Source organism: Octodon degus, unplaced genomic scaffold (genome assembly GCF_000260255.1).
Source record: "Octodon degus isolate 3935 unplaced genomic scaffold, OctDeg1.0 scaffold00021, whole genome shotgun sequence".
Lineage (NCBI taxonomy): Eukaryota > Metazoa > Chordata > Mammalia > Rodentia > Octodontidae > Octodon > Octodon degus.
In genome coordinates, this window is record NW_004524597.1 from 13,012,334 (window position 1) to 13,033,449 (window position 21,116).

A 21,116-nucleotide genomic window follows, 5' to 3' on the forward strand; every position below is an offset into this window, starting at 1 on the left:
CCTTGTAGCCCTCCTTTTTCTCTAATTTTGGTCTGCAAACTTAGGTTGTTAACCATCCAGAAGACAAGCTTATTGTTATTATCAAACGATTTAGGCTTAATATTTTTCTTGAGTTGAAGTCTTCCTATGTTGCCTAAGCTGGCCTTGAACTCCAGGGCTCTCAAGTAATCCTCCTGCCTCAGCATCTTAAGTAGCTGAAACTACAGGCATGTGCCAAGATGCATGAGTATAAGCTATTTTTCCATGCTAGGGATTAAGCTCAAGGCCTTCATACTGAGTTTCATCTGCATCTTTTTCATTTTTTTAAATTTTGAGATGGGGTCTCACTAAGTTGCCCACAATGGGCTTGAACTTGCCATCTTCCTGCCTCAGCCTCCCTGAGTGAGGGAGGCTGGTATAGGCATATACCTCCAGGCTCAGGTTGAAATGATGTAAATAAACTTCAAATGTTTTAGGTTAAAGGAACCATTGACAGGCCTGTTAGCTCAGTTGGTGAGAGCATAGTATTAAATAAAAGGAACATAGGTCAAAACCACTGAAGAAACTTTCAGCTGTCTCTGTCTTTTCTTTAGGTCGAGTCCCAGAAACCAGAAGTCTGAACCTAGAGAAAGCAGGAGTGAATACCAACCCCAAGAATCAAAAGATTCTCGTGGACTCCCAGGAGGCCACCTCTGTCCCCCACATCTATGCTATCGGAGATGTTGCTGAGGTACAGCTGGTACCTGCCTGGCCAGCCCAGGACCACTCACCCCCACCCACCACTCACTGCCCCAGCTAGGCCTGGGGGAGCACATTCTCTGTGGAAAGAGATTCTTCTTTCTTCAAACAGAGAGGTGCTGAGCTGGACCCCAGGGGCTGATAGGGTGCATTCTGGGAAGGATTGGGCAACACAATCCCTCTTTCCTTTCCTTTTTCTAAAGAGTTGATATAGAACAGCTTTAAAAATGGTTGTAGGGGCCAGGGAGATGGCTCAGTGGAATAAGCGCTTCCCTGGCAAGCGCAAGGGCCTGAGTTCAATCCCTGGTTCTGGAAAAAAAAAAAAAATGGTTATAAATGCCAGGCATGGTGGCACACACCTATAATCCCAGCATGTGGGAGGCAAGAGGTAGGAGGATCATCAGGAGTTCAAGACTAACCTGGGCTGCATAAAATGGGTTCAAGGACAGCCTGACTGCCTAGGAAGACCCAGTCTCAAGGAAGAAAGAACCGTCTCCAGCCCGTGCTATCCTCCTCACCTCAGCTTACCCTCTGAGTTGCAGGCAGGTTCAGCCCTCTACTGATGAGGCTGTGCATGGGACAGAGCTTCTGCTGCCTGAGCTTCTGTGGAGTGGGGACCAATTTCCAGGTTTCCCAGATAGGGATGAGGCCCAAAGGGAGTGGCCCAAAGGCTCTGCAGCCTGCCCACTCCCTCCAGGCCTGCGGCTGCAGCCATTTTCCTATTCTTCCTCCCCTCGACAGTAGTGGCACCCCCAAGTGAGGCCCTAGTGGCTGCTCCCTCATGTTTTCCTCTGCTTCAGAGGCATCAAGGCCTCATCCCTGTCCTTCACAGGCCCCCAGCAAGAGGTCTGAGTAAGTGGTCCCCGCAACATCATGAATAAGTTGACTGTCCTGTATGTTTCTAGCATATCCTAGGGAAGGCGACTCGGGGGCCTAGGGCCAAACAAGCCCAAAGGTGCTCCCCATGTCCTCAGGCTCTGTTATCTCTGTAGAGAGATCTGCCCATGTCACCTCTGTGTGTGTGTGTGTGTGTGTGTGTGTGTCCTGGGGCTACTATGACAAATAACAAACTTAGAATAATAGAAACTTACTCCTTTACCTTATGAGGAGCAAAAAATCAGAACTCAAGACTCCATTCCCTCCATGCCCTCTATAGGAACCTCCTTCTTGGCTCTTTTACTTTTTGTTTGTTTGTTTATTTTATTTTAGGTTGTTTTTTGGTTTTTTTTTTTTTTTCTTTGCGGAGCCAGGGATTGAACTCAGACCCTTGCGCTTGCCAGGGAAGCGCTTATTCTACTGAGCCATCTCTCTGGCTATTTTAGGTTTTTTTGAGGCAAGGTCTCACTTTGTAATGCAGGCTGGCCCAGGCCAGTCTCAAACTCCTGGTGGTCTTCCTGCCTCAGCCTCTTGAGTGCTAGAATTACAGGTGTGCCCTGCCACACCAGGCTTCCTTCAGCTTTGGTGGCCCCAGACATTCCTCAGATCCTAGCTATATCATGTGTCTCTGTCCTGTTATCACATGACTGTCTCCCTGTGTGTCTTTGTGCCCTTATTTGTCTCTAACACTTGGTCTTTCATCAACCTAATCCACTACAACCTTAATTATATCTGCAAAAACCATATCTTCAGTAAGGCCACTTTCTGAGATTCCAAGTGGACATGACTTTTAGAAGGACCCACCCCATTATGGTAATGTCCATTCACCTAGCAGGTAGTTCTTGAGCACCTACTGGGGACCAGCACTTTCTAAGGACTAAGAAAACTGTAGGAACAAATCCTAAGCCATGTGGAGGTGCCTCTTGATAAGGGTCATAGAGGACAGTGAGTCCCTGAACTATTTCAGGTGTCAGGAGATATAGAAACCTCATCAAAGACGGTTGTGTCTCCAGAGAATGTAGGCGCTGTGCTGCCCCCCTTCACTTGGTTTGCTCTGGAACCCATTTTGAGAAATTCCAGGAAGAGCCTAGGGTGAATGGGAACCAGTGTCCAAGGCCAGCAGCAGGTGACTGAATGGCCACAGGCAACTGATACAAATAATGCTGAGGGACTGTCCTGCCCTTGGGCCTTCTGTCTGGCTCTGGAGGAGCATACCAGGCTAGGGAAAAGCTTGGCCACAAATAGAGACAGGCCAGGGCAGAGGGCTGGGCAGGACTAGGCCCTCCCTTTGCTCCCCTGGGGCCAAACAGCCTGTGTGGCATGAGTCAGTCCCACAGATAGCAGGCCCCACAGGGATCCCTCTTACTGGGCAGCACAACCCTTGTGTACCAGAAGGGCCGCCCACTGGCTGTGGCCAGTGTGCACATGTGAGGCATTAGCCACCATGCGGATGCCATCAGGACTCCTTCCCAGGCTCAGGAAGAGGAGTGCAGAGCACAGGACTCAGACACCCACATCTGCCAGATTCTACCTCCCTTGCAGCAGTTCCAAGATGCTCTACATGGAGGGGACTGTGGGGACAGAACCTGGACCTTGTCCTGCTGGGTTGTGTCTGACTCTTCCCCACCTCCAGGGATGGCCTCACACCTTGACTGTCTTATGCCACCAGCCGATTTAGCTGGGCAAGTGCAGCTGGTTGACCTCTGCCTGTGATCAGTTTGGACATGGTGGCCCCTGGCTATAGTCGTCTGTTGCATCTGTGGGTGTAGCACCTTAAAACCGAATTTGTGTTCTTGCCCCCAGAGCAGCATGTATATCTCTGTGCACCTAGGAAGCCTCCCGTGGATGAAGGGAGTTCCCTCAGCTTCATTAGATGAAGTTCCCTGAGCTGCACACACATACAGCCTTCAGGCTCCAAGGCCCCCATCAGCCTGGTAGAAATGACAATATTTCAGACTGTGTTGCCAGAAATATTTGGCATAAAAAGGCATTCTTTATTTAAAAAAAAAATGAAATCCATGCAGTTAGGAAAGTCATCCTGAGCAGTGCAGAGTTAACATACATTGCCAGGCTATAGCCTGGGAAGAACAGGGAGAGGGTAGGGGTCAGGGGCCATTGTTTAATGAGATATTGTGTGTAGTATACATGGTGGTTTCCGCAGTTAGGCTTGGTGGAATGTGCAGACTGCTTCCCCAAATTATCTCTGCAGATCTGTGTTCATTTTTGGAATGCCAGACAACATCTGCATTTCCTGTTGCAGTGGTGATTGGCAGCTGGTCCCAGGACGATGTGTGCAGGAACACTTGAAGCAGAGTGCATGCTGGGATGGAGGGGTCTCCCACTGAATGACACTGTGATTTGGAATTTGTCATGGGCTATGATATCCACTTCAAGCTGTGTCAGGATAACATGAAATGCTTGGGCCTGTTTTAACCAGAATCCCAGTGACTAGGAATGGTAGGGAGGATCCCTTCTGAGCTTTGTAGGGCGAGAGCCCTCTTGAATTCATCAACATAAGAAAGGGGTTGAGAGAGGAGCTTTGATTGACTAAGGGTGGCAAGGCTGGAATCATTGGCAGCTCATTTTGTCTTTCAGAAAAGGGAATCAGAACTACAGGTATCTCCTCAGAGCAGGGTTGGAGGAGGCCAGCCCTGAGGCCCTGGGGTGCTGTACCTCTCACCTTGAAAGAATTGCCCTTCGCATGGGAAACATTTTCTGCTAGCCACAGCTCTGCATAGTGTTTGAGTTTTCAGTAAGGCACTTCCTACTAGGAAGGTGATAAGTGGTAGTGAAGAGTTGCTCTGGCTCCCTCAGACATGTGCTAAGGTAACCCCTACTTCCTTTCATCAGGGGCGACCTGAGCTGACACCCACGGCCATCATGGCAGGAAGGCTCCTGGCCCAGCGGCTCTTTGGGCAGTCCTCAGACCTGATGGACTATAAGAACGTGAGTTCTCAAATTCCTGTCCCTCCTGGAAAAGGCTGTGGCTGGTTGTCTTTACGGAGAGGGTGTGTGTATGTATGTTGCGTGTGGAGGGTGTATATGTGCATGTATGTGTATAAGCAGATATGTATGGTTTGGTTCTCAGGGTCTAGTCCAGGAACAGCATGACTGGGCTCCAGTGTCCTACAAAGAGACTTGTCTAGTTTGAGGGGCCTGTGAGGCATATTCTGATTCTGGGCCTGCTTCTAGGTTCCCACAACTGTGTTCACTCCTCTGGAGTATGGCTGTGTGGGGCTGTCAGAAGAGGAAGCTGTGGCCCGCCACGGACAGGGGAATATTGAGGTAGGGTCAGAAAATCATGGTGCCTGTATGGCCTACAGATGGCTTCCCCTGGCTGGAGGTCCTGTGAGTAAGGTGGTCTATTCCTGCTCCCCTCGGGCACAGCCTGGCAGGGTGGCATACGGGGCCCTGGGATGATGCTGTTGGTGCAGTGGGACCCTCCCCATTGAGCCCACACAGCACAGAACAGCCTGCGCATTGAAGGGCAGTTGCAGAAAGGAGAGGCAGAGGCAGAGCCCTCTGGCTGTTTTGTGTGTGGCCGAGCCTTGACTTTGGCTTCAGTGGCTGCCTGTCTGCTGCCTCTCTCATGACTGCAGAAGATCCCTGGCCACCTCATTCTGTGGCCCCACAGTTCGGCAGCTCCAGACCCACCTCAGGCTATGCTGTGGGCATGCCCAGTGCCATCAAGGTCCCCACCATGGTGCTGTCCTTTCCCTGCCAGAATTTTAAGGCATGCGAATACCAATGCATTTCACATGCATAGTACTTATCTCAGCAGGCCCTCCCCACCACATGGGGGCATGTGTCTCTCTCAACCTGTAATTCCTCCTCTTGGTGTCCTCTGAATTTTGCCTGGCATCCACCACCTCACCTCCACCCTCAGCCCCCACTGACTCATCCTCTCCTACCGGAAACTCTCTATTTCTGGGACACCCCTGGGGGCTCTAGCAGGTACAGCACACACTGCCCTAATCTGAGCCTCAGTCTTCTTCCCAAATTCTTCCAGTCCTTGTAGACATAGATGGCATTTACCTCAGGGAAGAGGGTTTTTATTGGGAAGGTTGCTCTTTAGTGTTTGGCCCCAGGCAAGCAGGCTGTTGCCCTCAGGTGGTGACAGACTTGTACTCAGGTGGCCTGAAGGAAAGCCAAGAGGCTTTTTTTTTTTTTTGCCAAGAGGCTTTAAAACCTACCATGCTATAGACACTGGTTTTGCTGTGGTTTCGTCTTCCTGCTATAGCAGCTTGCAGGTGGTGGGGAAAACCAGAATCCATGTAGCTGGGGCAGGGGAGCCTGTGCCCTTTGGGAATGAGTCACAGGGCTCCAGGGCCTGCCCCTTCTGCTGTACCTCAGGCCCTTCCATCACTGGGACGGGCCTGACAGGCTAGCCTGCTTTGTAGCACTTTATTTGCTATTTTTGTTTGATTCATCATAAGTACCATGGGACATGTGTTCATGGCATTTATAATGTTTTATGTTTCACATTGTTGAATGGCCAAATACCCTTTGTTTGTTTTCTTTTCAGATCTGTCTTGCTTAGAACAATATTCTCTGAAGCTCTATTAATTAATAGTGGCTGTACAGCACATGTGAGGGCCCTGCTCATTTTTTAACCCAGCCACAGCCCCAAATGCTCTGTCAAGCTCTCCATGGGTGCTGAAAACCCTTGTCCAACAGCTCCAGTGTGGCCAGGGCCTGCCCTGCCCCTTGATCACCCTGCGCCCGCCCCCCACCTCCTTCTCCTCCTCCTCCCTGAAAGTAAGGACTAGCCAATGCTGAGGTGCCCAGGGGAGGCTAGATAGCTACCCCCAGCCCATTCTTGCCCACATGGGTGGGCTGGACCTCCACAACATAGATCACAGCCTGTGATCACCCTGTCCCGCCTGTAGTGGTCACAGGGGCCTGTGTCTACCCCATGTGTGCCCTCGGAGTGCTCCTTTGCCTTGATCCAAGCCATAGGCCCTGTGACACATCATGGCATTAGCACTTGGGCAGCTTGGTACCCACTCTCTTGCTGTAACTCATAGCAGGAGAAGGATTATCCTGCAGACTTTGTAGCTCAAGATACTGGCTGCCAGTCCATGCAAGAGGAGGACAGTCTTCAGTGGCTGAGCTGTGTCCTGACCCCAGACAGCATGTTCTGGCCAAGTGGGTGGTTCTGTGTCCCTGAGAAGGCCTCATTTCTTTATTTCCATTAGGGCTATAAAATGCCAACAGGATTGTTTTTTTACTGTAGTCACCATTCTAAGAATTGGTGTTTTGTCAACCAGGTTTATCATGCATATTATAAACCTCTGGAGTTCACAGTGGCTGAACGGGATGCATCCCAGTGTTACATAAAGGTGAGTGTCCCTGGGGGCTCAGGGCTAGGTATACCAGGGTGAGGGGAAAGAGGAAAAGAGCCAGCAGCAGGGGTAGGGAGTTCTGTCCCAGAGCACCGCATCATGAACCTCAAGGGCCATTCATTCCCATAGGCCAGGACCACAGAAGTAAGTCACAGCTAGGTCCCCTGTGGCTGAGCTCTAGCTGAGACTCTGTGGCTTTCAGATGGTGTGCCTGAAGAAACCTCCACAGCTGGTACTGGGCCTGCATTTCCTCGGTCCCAACGCTGGTGAAGTTATTCAAGGATTCGCTCTGGGGATCAAGTAAGTCTATAGGAATGTGGGCTGCTCTGCAGTGTTCGGCTGGTGTCCCTCCAACGGATGACAGCAGAAGTCCACTGTGGCCTCGTGCAAGTTTGCTGCAGAGATTCATCAGGCTCTCCTCAGTGTAGCAGGCTCTACTTAAAGGAGGAAGCTTTCTTCTCCAGCCCCATGGGCTCAAGCCAGAGCCACAGAGCCTGTTCTGTGGCTACCTCCTAGGAGTTCACTGTGGTCCAGGGTCACTATTTGGGTCTCTTCTGCATGGTCAGAACAAGCAGGCTTGGGTACTCACTCACCAGCACTGTCATGAACAAGATCTGTCTCATATGTACAAGGGGAGAACCACTCAGAGCCGCTGAGCATTTTCTGGAACTTGGGCTGTTGCCTGGGTCTTAGCTAAGGCTGTGTAGGTTGTCTGTTTGTGGTGCTGAGAATGGATTCCACGGCCTCCTGCATGTTAGGTCAGTGATGTATTGCTGAGCCACACCCTCGCCCTTCAGGCTGTGTTATAGGGATCCTAAGGCCTATAGGAGCCATGAGATGGCTCTGGGTAGGGTGGGTTTTCTGGGGAGTTAGAGGTTAGGAGGTCATGTGTGGCATTTCACAAAGGAGAGTGGGCCTAGCACTTCAGAGGCAGAAGGACCGTACCGTGAACAAAGCAGAGAGGCTGCAGGGAGGGGCTGACCCATGGAGGAAGGCATATAGACAGCTGGGGCCCCTAGTGGGCTAGGCCATGTAAGTATGGCCAAGAGCCTTCTTGGGGGTAGGGAGTCTGGGACAGCAAAGGGTAGGGAGAGGACCAGGGCAGAGGAGCAATACCTGTATGATGAGGGGCGCTCTGCAGGCAAGATGGAGGGACTGGGTCAGTTCCTCTGGGAAACCCAGTCTTCCCCACTGGGTAGCTTGGAACCATAGAGGAGGCCACCCGTATCATGGCACAGCAAGCCTCAGGCCCACAAAGCCCTGTACACATGTTCTGGGACAATGGCTGGGTTATGGGGATCAGGTTCTTCAGGAGATGGGCCTCAGAGGTTAATGGGGAAAGCTGGGTCCAAGGTGGGTTTGTGTCTTCAATATGCATCTATGGCCCCTAAGCTGCAGAGCAGTTTGTGGCAGGGCTGTCAATTGGAAGTTCAGTCCAGAGTGACCATTAGGTGGAACCCTATAAGCCCACTGTAGTCTCTGCCCAGGGTCCTGCTGGAGCCTGTGCGGATGGAACCTGCTGTTGGCATAGATAGAGACTTGCCCAGGGAACCTGTGTAAGCGATGGTAGGCTGCCCATCCACAACACCAGCTGCTGACATCAGGAAGACTTCTGGGGCTAGCAGGGTTCAGGGACAACCCTGACCCTCTCCCACAGAATCAGAGCCCTCTATGTGCACTGGCATGCAGATGCTATTGCCCAGATCAGTATTTAGTTTTTGAAATAATTTCTAGAGAATCCTTTAAATTATGACAGCCTCTTTATAATATAATTGCAAAGAGTTGATTTCCTTAATATTCCAAAGCTATTGTACATTAATAACAATAATTATAGAGTGAACAATCTTAAAAAAGTACTGAACATACATGGGTAATGCACAGGAAATAAAAACAGACCAGAAATAGAGCACAGACACCCACAGAGCAGGAGACTCCCTGCCTCTTGCAGCAGGTGCTGCGAGCACAGCGTCAGAGCTCCAAGTGAACAGTGTCTGAGCAGAAGAGCTGGGCGGAGACAAACAAGTGCAAGGTGCAGTAGTGAGAAATGGGCTCTGGCTTACTGGGCGGGTGAAGGGGCAGGCTTTGAGGAAGGACTAATGGGACTGTGTCTCTTAGGTTTAGAGTGGCAGGAGGCCAGGGCAGAGCAAGCATGGAAGGTAGAATGCAAGGTGGGTCTCTGTAGGCTCTGGGCATTTGCTGAAGAAGAGGTGGACAGGTGTAACATAGGCTGGAAGAAAAGGCATGAGGACAGCGAGGAGCCCATGTACGTTCTCAGGTCTTCCGGACTCCAGGTGATGTGCAGATTCCTTGCCTGTCTCCCAACGCCCTGTGTGCAGGTGTGGAGCCTCCTATGCACAGGTGATGCGCACGGTAGGAATCCACCCCACCTGCTCTGAGGAGGTAGTCAAGCTGCGTATCTCCAAGAGCTCAGGCCTGGACCCCACAGTGACCGGCTGCTGAGGTTAAGCTGCCATCCCTGCAAGGCTAAGGGTACACAGTATGCCATGCCTGCTGCCAGTCTTCACGGAGCCCCAGATCCAGGTACATAGGTTTGGGGGTCGAGCATGTGGCTGGCTGGGGTTGGGAGAGTGAAGGTCTTCTTCCAGGTGCTCAGTGAGGCTACACCTACCATGCTAACTTCAGCAGGCAAGCTTTGTCCTCAGGCCCAGAAGCTGGGCTAGGAGGGGAGGCCACCAAGGGTGTGGCCCTGCCCATTGCTGCTCCCTGTGTGCAAGAGGTATCAAGGTTGGCTCACACCCACAGTTTTCCCTGGGCAGTCTCAGCTTAGTGCTCCCTGGAGCCTGCAGGTAGAAAGTGGCCCTCCCCATCCTGCCCTTGCAGAGTGCTTGTGTTGACTTATTTCTTTCTTGCCCAGAAGGTGGAGATGCTGCCTTGTGCATGGCCTATTGCCGCCCTGCACATCCTCTTCTGTTACAGCTTCGCAAAGCCACTGGCAGAACAGGTGGCTGGAAATCTCCACTGCGTTCATCGCAGTCGTCTTCTGAGGAAGAAGAAATTAGCAAGTGGCTCCCTGGCACCTGCCCCAGGCGTATACATGGCCAGAGCCCAGTCCTCTCTCAGTCAGACACAACCTCCTCAGGCCTGCACAGTATAGCCTACTCTCAAATGTTCCTCATAACTGTCAACCTGTTCTGGGATTGAGGTCCTTTGAGGTACCTCTTTCTTCTTGAAATGGAGGTTGTGGGCAGAGCAGTAAGCTTTCCTGATGGGGCCCAAGGAGTGGCTGTCTGTAGCAGATCTGGGCTGGGTCCCACCTACACAGTCTGGCATTTGGCTCCACCATAGCCTTCAGACCTATTGCTGTCTTTGATAGAGGCAAACAGAAGGAGTCCTGAGGAAACTCCTGTCAGAATACTTTAATATAGAGCTGTTTTGTTAAGCTGCTATAATTTTTTTTTTTATTATTTAAACATATTTTTGGAGCACTATATTGCTCCCTGTGATTACATTGCTCACTGGGGCAAAAGATCACTGTCTTGGGGGTTCGGCTCCAATCCATCCCTTGAGGATCCTCTGTGTGGTTGTGGGAGATGTGGCCAGACAGTGTGAGGGGGGACTTGTGCTGACCCTGTGTATCATTGCTAGGATTGGAAGGCCAGGTCTGGTGAGCCTCAGCCTCTTCTTGGAGAGCTTGGAAGATGTCCAAAGGAGCGGCGTGACTGCACTGATGTCCTGTGTGCCTTGCAGGGATGGCTCCAGGGGCAGTGAGCCCCATGCCTGCACCCTCTCCCCTCTTCTGCCTGGGCCATTTCCCTGGTCCCCAGTGCCAGATGATGATGGCCTGGTTAGAAACCCACCCAGTGGGCTGTCCATGTCTGAACTCCCTGGCATTTCTGGAGTGCAAATAAAGAGGGTGTTTTCTTAATGTGTGTTCTGCCCATGGTGTTTCCAGCGAGCCTCTAGGATTGTCCCAACAAAGCAGGGCCTGGCTAGCCTGCAAGCTCTCTGTAGAAGGAGAGCAGCTTCTAAGATCTGCTGGTGGGTGGGAGGGCAGGTCCTGTCCCTTCTACTCCAGGCAGGATGGACGGGCCCCCCACCCCTTCCCATGCAGCTGCCTGGCCTCCGGCCAGAAGACCCTCCTTGGGCCCCAGGAGCCAGTGCACAGATCACAGCTGAGATCTCTACTTTGAAGCAAGAAGGGTGGCCTAGCTCCCAGCTGCCGCTGGCAGGGAGGGGGGGTGGAGGATAGGAGCTGGCAGGAGCATTTGAAGCTTTCTGTCCCCAAACGTCAGTCACCTCACTCTGTTTCCATTGTCGTCCTCCAAGTCAGCTCCTTGGCTGCACTGTAGCTAATCCTGCATATTGAGGCTTGATGGGCTGAGGGAGAGCCTGTCAGTCACTGTGCAGAGACAGCACTGACAGCAGCAGGTAGGGCCCGGCATTGTGCTGAGGCTTTTGCTGCAGCTAATCCCGTGTCTTCCTTAAGAAAACATCATTTAGTCTGCCGGCCCGGGCGCCCTGGATGGGACCCTGCTTGTCAGCGAACAAAGGAATGTGTTTGCACCCTAATGGGCCTATGGGAGCCTGGCTCGAGGTGTGAAGCGTGTGCAGGAGCTCTCAGACGCCCAATTAAGATGCCAAGTGCTGGGCTGGGCCCAGCCCTCCTGACAAGTGCAGAGCCAGATCAGCCGTGTCCCATTTAACGCACGGCTGGTGGCACACCCCAGGCAGCCAAGGATCCTGTGGGGAGGGTTTGCCTCCAGCTGACCGTTTTGTCTGCCTTAGAGGCAGAAGGGTCACTTAACACCTGCTGCCTGGGGCCAGCAGGGGCCCTCTGGGGTCCAGCCCTGTAGCGATCCCGTAGATGCCTCAGTCCTGGGAACAGTCTCTACCTTGGGGAAAACAAGGAACTGGAAATGGCCTTGGTGCTCTTTGTGGTGATAGAAATGACACAGCCTGTGTGGGGCCTCATTGCATACCAGGCAGCCATATGGGCTGAGCCCCCATCCCACCACTGGTACCCAGAATGCCGCACCCTCCATGTACCACTTCCCCCAGAACAGATCTTACACCAGTACACCTGCTCCCTGTAACCTGTGCTGTCTTTGTGCTGTTTGTCCTATGCCACATCCAGGAGGGGCCCAAACATCCACAGCCCACTTCCCAGACAGCCTCGGTTCCCAGGAATTGCAAAGAGGTATGGAGGGGTGCCAACTGGTGGTCAACTTGTAACACCCAGCTGAAGTGAACCAGAGTGGTGGTGGGTGTGGGAGGCCCACCTGAGGGTGGGTGCCAACAACAGATAAAAAGAACTGAGGAACAAGAGGTGCTGTTCGGGGGAGCAGTTGGTTCTCCTGGAGGAATTTGTCATGCTGGTTTTCCCAATGAACTTGGCTGCTGTTCTTACCACTAAAGGAGCTCTGGACCTTGTCACAGGGAATGGCTACAGTTTACTTTGGGGAATCTCTAGTCCTTACTTTGAGCATTGCCTCCTGGCCCTGGAGGTGAAGATGGTGCACTGCTCATTCTCCTGGAGAAGATTGTCATGGGCTTTCTTGATAGGAGCTAGGCTGTTCTCATCATCAGAGGAGCTTAGGACCTCACTGTCACTGAGGAGGGCTGTGGTACCTTTCAGGGAAGCCCTGGTTCTTACTTTGAACGTTGCTTCCTGGCTCCAGTACAGATCCCTCAGCCTGCTAGCACGATGCTTCATCTTGCTGGCACGGACTTTCTAGCCTCCACCACTGTCCTTTAGGCCTTCCCAGCGCACATCCATGAAATAGGCCTGCATGAGGCATTGTTGTGGGATCTTAGCCTTCATTTGAATTTGTGGAGGCATTGTTATGGGCTCTAGGTCATCAGCTGCACTCACACAAGACATCACCTGGGGACCCAGGCCCTTAGGTATATTCTTTGGTCTTTAGTGTAGGGATAGATTTCCTTCACTCTTTTTGTATATGATTCTTTAGGTGACTATTATAAAATACTCTTATACTTAAGTGTCCTGTATTATGTTGTTTCCCCTTGTAAGCCCCTGACTACAATGCAGGTCCATCACAAAGAGCCTAAGGACTGCCATCACCTGGGCTACCTTTGGGGCTGACTGATGGAACAGCACACATTGGTGTAGCTATGGAGTCCTTTGCCCAAGAACAGGTAGGGGATCCCAAAGGCACCATTGCAGTGGTTGGACATGAGCACAAAGCCCTCAGGCAGCTGTGGAGCCTGGGCAGGTACGAGATGACCCCAACAGGCCAGCAGGAGCCTTCTGCTCGCTCTGGTTCTGATGCCCTGGGATCATAGCAGGGCCAGAATCAGGAATAAGACAAATATGTAGTGTGGGCGATGGCATCTTCCCAGGTGTCTCTCACTGCATGGCCAATCCCCTCTGAACCTGCCCCTGTCCTGTCCCCTCCTCCCAGGGCTACTAAGGAGAAGCCAGAGAGCCAGGTGTTCCACTGGTCCCAGGGCCGCCTCCTTGCTGCCTATGCATGTTTTCTTTTTCCTCTGCATGTTTTTATGGTACAATGAAAATATGATTTTAATTCCTCAGATTGTTCCATGTAACCTACAATTACCCCTGGCAGTGTCTTACACACTTCTTGTGGCTTTGGATTGCGCAAGGACGTGGGAGGGAGAAGAGCTGGCTAGGATGGAGGGTTGTGCTCTAGGCCAAGCTGCCCTCTCTGCCTTACCCTCACCTAGGAAGTGGGGCAGGGTTACCCATTACCCCTACCACTACCACCATGACATACCTTCTCCCTCCTCCAGACCCCCTTCCTGATATATGTAGAGGAGGATGACAAGCAGTTGTGAGGACGGGCCTGTAATGCAGCAGTGGAGGGCAGACCCAGCAGGACTCTGAAGAAGGAAGTAGCAAGCTCACAGTGACAGCCAAGATGCCCAGGACTGCATCACCCACCACTCTGAGCATCCTACAACCCTGTTTTCCTGCAGCTTCACTCAGAAGGCAGCAGAAGGCATGGTGCTGGTCATTCTTTCCTAGTTGTGGAAGGGGTATTGTTGCTTCCATCAGGGGCCCTTGCATGAGAAGCTGAGATGGCAAGAGATGACCCCAACAGGCCAGTATGTTCAGGAGGCTGTGGCATCACAAGAGACCTGGGACTACAAGGCTACTTTGCCAAACTCTCGTGACCCATTCAGATTTTAAGTGCCCAACCCCCATGTCAGGACTCTGACCATGTAAGAGACATGTTTGTGTCTGTCCTGGGCTGGCACATGGGCTCTTCATGTCTCCCTGCGCTGACACATGGGTTCTTCATGTCTCCCTGGGCTCATCTACCCTACCCAGGGTCCAAAGGCCCTGTCCTTCCTGGTCACCTCATCCTTGGTTCTGCTTAGAGAACATGATGGGAGGGCCAGAGAGATGGCTCAGTGGAGTAAGCGCTTCCCTGGCAAGCACAAGGACCTGAGTTCAATCCCCAGTTTGCCAAAAAAAAAAAAAAAAAGAACGTGATGGGGACACTGAGGGCTGGTCACTGTCAAACATGGAGCGGGGGTTAGTCTTCCACCCAGAAAGCAGAAAGCAGCAGTTGCTGGTACCTGAGTCCAAGGGGGTGGCCCATGTAGCCCTTCAGGCATCCAGATCCCAGCACCAAGACCCTCTAGAGCCAAAGCATGATGCTCTACAGGCTCGGCTCCATTCAGAAGCATCTGTGAACTGATTCTCCATCCAGATGGAGAACTAGGGTTGGCTCCTAGGGGGCATCCTGATCCCTGGCCTCAAAATGCTCTCTCCTAGTGCCAAACTTATAGGCTGTGGGCCTCCTGCCAGACATGAGAATCCAGCCTGGGGTGGAGATACTAGCCCCCTTTCCAGACCAGATATCCCACCACCAGGATAAGGGGAGCCCTATAGAGAACCACCTGTACGCCTGGCCCTGCCAGTCTAGCCCCATGCTGCCAGGGACCCTATTGCCTATTGACCTACGACACTGGCCCTTAATTTCATTTTCTGCTTTCATGCTGACAGATCCAGCCCCCTGGCCTTTCACAGACACCCAGACAGCAGCCTTGTGCCACCCTGGTGAGCTCCCAGCACAGAGGACCCCTGCCTGCAGAGCTGAAGCTGAAAAGGGGCCTCTGACACATTTGAGCTGTCCTTTCTGCTTCTCTACCTTCTCCCCAAATGGTTCCTTCTGGTGTTAACAGAAGTCGAGAACTGGACAAGCCTACAATGGTGACATTGTATGCCCTGGTCATATTTCTTCCTTCCTCTGCCACATTCTTAGATCTGGGTTCTCTGACCTGGCTGCCCTGCACCCTTCCTGTGCCAGGCAGGGGCATAGATAAGTAAACAAATAGGGCTATACACTGGCACCTTGACTGTGCCTCACAAGCAGAAGGCAGCCAGGAAGGCTATGGGCATAGGCTCTTCTGTTGGGCTTCTAGGTTGAGTGGGGAATCTACAGACACTGGCTCTGTCCTGCCAGTAGCCAGGCTGGCACCCCAGCTCTCACAGGACCAGGCCATGGGGGCCCAGTGCCTGGTTTCCCCCATCAAGTGCACCGGGAAAGGAACTGCAGGCAGCAGGCTGACAGGGACTTGTCCGGCTACCAACCAGAATGTTCAGCATGGGCAGTACTCAGAGAGAAGATTCTTCAACAGAACCCTGACAAGAGACTGTTAATCAAAGGGTGAAGAAACATCACAATGATGATGTTCTAGGGGGTCAGAGGGCTGGAAGCCTGAGATCTCAACTCTCATAAATGGGCGTTCCTTGAGCCCTACTTGCAGCAGCCCCCAAGCATCAGGGTATAGACTCATCTCCAACCCTATACTCACAGCAAGGGTCATCATCCAGGTTCTAGAATCTACCATCATAGGTGAAGATTTGCTACAGGCTGAGGGAATACAGCAAGTACAAATATAGGTTTCCACAGGGCCAGTACCTCCTGAGACTGACACCACAGGTCCTCAAGGAACAAGAACAGCTAAAAGGGCACTTTCTTCCATTCACCAGAAGCCAAGGACGTGGCATCTGTCTGTGCACAATGTCATGTCACACCCATACTCACCACGGCTTACTAGGTGTGGTTCACGGACTGCCTGAGCTTGCTGCTCTCTGGGTTGGGGACAGCCCTAGAGGGAAAGAGAATTGGAACTTTGGACCCATTTCACAGGTGTTGGTTCTTATCTCCATGACATTGATGGTAGCCCACTGGGGCTGTGGCTTCTAGGCCTGGGGACCTGAGCCTGGCAGCTGCAGGCCCTTGTGCTTTCCCACAGATCCATCCTGAATAGCCCCAACCTGTCAGGGCCCTGTTTCTGCTGTCCAGCCTAGCTCCCTGAGAGTTCTCGAGTTTCTGCTCCTGCCACTTGAGGGTTCCAGGAGCCCTGCACATCCTGGTCCCCAGCCAAACACCTGTGGCTGTGAGGGTAGTGAGGAGCCCTCCATGTCCCCGTGGGGCCTAGCAAAGCATCTTAGACCTGAGCCTGCCTAATCCTATCCCTGAAGCGGTTTATAGTACTCGGGTTACCCTAATCCCTAATCCCGAAACCCAAGCTGGGGTCCCAGCAGCCTTCCCAGAGCCATCCAAAAGGCACAAAAGCCATTCCCAGTGGGTCACCAAAGAACTCCCTCCCAAGTGCCTTCTGTGTTTGGAGCTGTCCCTCCTTAGGGATATGGCAGGATGCTGAGCACCCACAGGGTGCCCTGATGAACCTGAGCAACAGTCTCTGAAAGTACTTGTCCCTCAGCAGGGCCTGCTCTGCCCTCTTACCCAGGAGGAAATTCCAAGCCAGCAGCAACAGCAGAAGCAATAGGCGAGACAGATCCAGCTCACGCCTGCTAAGGTCCTGGCCTCTAGGGTTTCATGGGACAATGATCAAGCCTTATAGTTTCATAAAATTAAACTGTTTTTCTCCTAATAAAATCAGATCTTTTGGGCGTGTAACCAATGATCAAATAACACCAAATGCTTGGGAATAAAGTGGAACCATATACAAGGCACAGTATGGCTTTGTTACATAGCAACTGGGGTCGGGAGCTAGCTAAGCACAGCGCCTTGCCCCAGCCACTGGCTACACTGACCCAGAAAGGCTGGCAGCACACCAGGCACAGGCATACCTGTGAGAGCACCCCAGCATGGGACAGAAACACCTCACAGGCTCCCTTGTAATCGTATTAGTAAAGTATATAGTCCTCGTGTGTTTCTAGCATCTTCATAGAATTTTCACATCTGTAGATTTCCCTAAAGCAGATATAATTAGCTGTTAACCTACCAAGGTCAAAATATGGGACTGAATGTCAGGGGAGCAAAATGATGTCCAGATGTATTTTCTTCGGCACCCCCCCACCCCACACACATACTTGATGAGTGAGAAGACCATCACCCGGACACCCCAGCAATCTCCCATGGGGGTACCTTGGTGAAGCCAGGACAAGGGCTCCTACCCCCCACCACAGGTCTCTGCCGGGTCCCTGCCTGTGGGAGAAGGTGGATGGGAAGCAAGACCTCCAAAAGGTTTCAATGGCTCATTGTTCTGCCCGTGGTGACTGGAATTGGGCCGGGTGATTATAATAATAAAGTTCTAACAGTTAGCCCATGGTTGGGTTTTCACAGCTTGGGGAGTATTTGATTTTCAAAGTCTTTGGGAGGGGAGGCAGTGTATCAATGGAGTATGTTGTTCACATCAGCCCATTCTTTGTGAAGCAGCGTCTCCCATCTCCTGCCTTAATTCTCTCAAAAGGTATTGTACCTGTCAGCTCTCCAGTGCCCAGGCATGTCAGGACGGGAGATTGCTCTACGAGGCCCAGACCTGGTGGGAATGAGTCTTGCTTTCACCAGCTCAGACAAGCTTCCACTGTACCCACCCTACCTGTCCAGCGTCTGCTTTGAGGACCATGGCGACACCGTGAGAGGGAGTGCTCCACTGACTTGGACTTTCTCCTGCAGGACACACCTGGTCTTGTCTGGTCTTTATGCCTCTGTCTGAGCTGTTCCTTCATCCCAAAGCTGTGCCTTCAGCCTCCCACCAGGCTAACTTTCATCACTGGTTAAGATTAGACACAGGGTCTTCCTTCTAGAAGCCTTCTATGATGCTTGGCAAGGTGAGACACTGTGCAAGGCTCCTACAGAGTGCTAGTTCTCTGTTATCCTAAAAGGTTCTCTGTTATCATTCTATCTTGCCCAAAAAGGCCACCTCTCTTCATGTTTTTGTTCCCAGCATGGGTTCTGGCACATAAGTGGGTGTTCAACACATGGCTGTCAAGTGTGACATGAAGTCTTCATGTCATGCTTTCTATTCCAAAATGTCTGTGGTGCTCTTTTGTGCAAGATTCATGGACACATGCTCTGAACATGCTTTGTGTCTGTGGAAACAGGCCTATAGCTTATGTGTGACCCCACACTTCCTTCATCCTGGTTCTTACGTGTATAAGATAGGCAGAAGACCAGATTTTCTATAAATATTTTGCCAGGCACCCTTTGTATCCTCATCACAAAGGCAGGCATAGCTGAACTAACACTTATAAAATAAATGTACTGAGGTGCCAGGCTTGTGTAATGACTGAGTGGGTCACAAAGGGCAAACTTTTACCACAGAAAACAATAACAATCAACTCTAGATTAAAATAGGAAAGAAAAATACTTGAAGGACTAAGGATCAAGCAAGAGCTATCAGTGTAGCTTAGAGGTAGGGCTCTTGCCAGCAGCTTGTGTGGTTGAAATCTCAAGTACCACAAGTAAAGAAGAAAAGATCAACCGAAAGCAGATGAAAACTGGTGAGAATCTAGTCACTGAAACAAAAGAAAGTCTTTGGCTTAAGAGAAAAAAATTACATTCAAGTACTAAAGGATTAGCCTAGGAACAAAGGCAAAAATGCAACCAGTCCATCCCAAATGTATAAACAGGCCTCCAAAACTTTAGGGTGGAAGGCCCATATGCTTCAAAAGACAACACTATTATTCATAATCTCTATAAAATGACATTTTCAGTGTCCATAATATAATAAATTATTAAACATGCAAAGCAATGTCAAAATATGACTCATAGCCAGGAGACTAAGTGATCAATAGAAACCAATGCCAAAGGGCCAGAGAGATAGCTCAGTGGACTAAGTGCCTGCTTAGGCAAGTGCAGGGGCTGAGGTTCGATCCTTGGCATCACATGTTGCATCGGCCCCACCCTTAGGCATGCTGAACCAGTGACTAAGTCTGGGTGTGGTGGTGTGTACCTGTAATCCCAGCACTGGACAGGCTGAAAACAGGAGAAGCACTACAAGTTTGAGCTGTGTAGTGAGACCCTGAACAAAATACTAAATAAATAAATAAATAGTAAATATAAACTAGAAACCAACCCCAAAATGACTCAGGCCAGCCAGATAGCTCAGTGGACTAAAGTGCCTGCTTAGGCAGACACAGGGGCTGGAGGTTTGATCTCTGGGCCTGCGGTGCCGGCCCGCCCCCGGGGTGCATTGAGACAGCGATTGAGACTGGGCGTGGTGGCACGAACCTGTAATCCCACTGCTTGGGAGGCTGAAAAGAGGAGAATCACTTTGAGTCTGATCTATGTAGTGAGACCCTGTATACCCTATATACTCTGTCCTAAATTCATAAAAATTCAATACAATTATTAGAAATATGTATAAATCTTCAAAGGGAAACATTATGATAATGAATGAGCAGAGGGAATTTCAGCAGATAAGTGGACATGGTTAAAAGAAAATAAAATAAAAATTCTAGAATGGGAAAATATAACATGAAAACTTAACTGGATCTTCTTCTTCTTCTTCTTCTTCTTCTTCTTCTTCTTCTTCTTCTTCTTCTTCTTCTTCTTCTTCGTCTTCGTCTTCGTCTTCGTCTTCGTCGTCGTCGTCACTGTCGTCATCGTTGTCTCCTCCCCCCTTCCTCCCCCTTCCTCCTCCTCCCTCCTCCTCCTCCCCCCTTCTCCCTCTCCCTCTTCCTCCTCCTCCCCCTCCTCCTCCTCCGACTCACCTTCCTCTTCCTCCTTCTCTTTCTCCTCCTTCTCCTTCTTCTTCTTCTGCAGAGTTTCACTTCTCAGGCTGGTCTTGAACTTGCAATTCTCTGCCTCAGCTTCCCAAGCAGCTGAGATTATAGCTGTGTGCCATCCTACCTAGCAATGATACACTTTGTTTATAAGCACCGGTTGGAGGTAGCACAATAAAGGATAATGAGCTCAATGACAAGTTAAAAATAAATTCTCCAATCAAAATAATAGAAGGGAAAAGATTCAAAACAACAAACAACAACAACAAAAAAATGCATAACTTCAGGGACCTAGGAGGTAAACATTTAAAATACCTAAAACAATTGGGGTTTCAAAAAGAGAGAAGAGCAAGATAGAGCAGAAAAAAATGTTTTGGTCTGGGGAGAGTCACATGGAGAGAAAAAACATTCTCTCAGGCTTTCACAGAGAGCAAATTGGTCAAGCAATGGCCGTGACTCATCCTCATGGCTGACACTGACAAAAGATCTACAAAGTGTGTACAGGGCTACAGGATAAATCCTGAGGGTACTTGACTGACCTTATCAGATACAAAAGTTACATTTCTTGGTATATAGATCTTGCTATATCTTGGTCTTAACCATCCAGCAGAAAAGTATAAAAACGAGGTATATAAAGTAAAGCCATATTAATACAATCAGCTGTAAAAGGCTAAAGTCAGTAACTTCTGAGGATAACCCACTAATATTATAGACTGCTGGACAGTGTTGGATTGTTTAGCTGAATTCAAACACCTATCGTATTTAGATGCCAATAGAATATCCACCTCTGACAGGACAAAAAATAAAAATAAAAAATAAATAAAAAGGGATACAAAGGAAAGATCATTTTATATTTATATATACAAAATAAGATAGATATACAGCTACTTTCGCTTAAGTCAATGAGAAGAAAGAGGTGTACTAATAGTGTTTGGACAGGATATCCTGTCTGATTCTTGTACTATGGATAACCACTAAGAAGATAACAAGGTACAATGTATTGATTATCAAAACTGTCTTATTAGAAGAAATACAACTAGAAAGGTATAATGCAAGTAAAAGGGAAGGAGGATCTCGAGGACTAACTAATCAACAGAGGGAAAGGAGAAGAGTTAGGAAACATGACAATGTCAAGACATACAGTTATATGTAGAAGATGGGCAAGGCAATGATCCTGAGAATTCCCAGGAGATTTTTTAATCTAGCAGTTAATTGGAAAGATTCTCACCCTGACTAACTATATATAC

The 21,116-nt window shown here is 50.3% G+C and overlaps 1 protein-coding gene across 6 annotated transcripts in view; it reads left to right on the forward strand.

Annotated features, from left to right (window-relative positions):
• Txnrd2 (thioredoxin reductase 2) overlaps positions 1-10,820 on the forward strand; it is a 65,856-nt gene extending 55,036 nt beyond the window's left edge. For 4 of the 6 annotated variants that reach the window (XM_023711606.1, XM_023711602.1, XM_023711603.1 and 1 more), the window contains exons 12-18: positions 573-709; positions 4,444-4,539; positions 4,786-4,878; positions 6,864-6,935; positions 7,141-7,238; positions 9,275-9,479; positions 10,545-10,820. In XM_023711606.1, the coding sequence (XP_023567374.1) occupies positions 573-709; positions 4,444-4,539; positions 4,786-4,878; positions 6,864-6,935; positions 7,141-7,238; positions 9,275-9,398 (620 nt within the window). In that variant the 3' untranslated portion in view covers positions 9,399-9,479; positions 10,545-10,820. Of the gene's footprint in view, positions 1-572; positions 710-4,443; positions 4,540-4,785; positions 4,879-6,863; positions 6,936-7,140; positions 7,239-9,274; positions 9,480-9,813; positions 9,980-10,544 lie in introns of those variants that run through there. The other 2 variants (XM_004627978.2, XM_023711604.1) reach the window with 2 other exon arrangements.
• Positions 10,821-21,116: the final 10,296 nt, after the last annotated feature.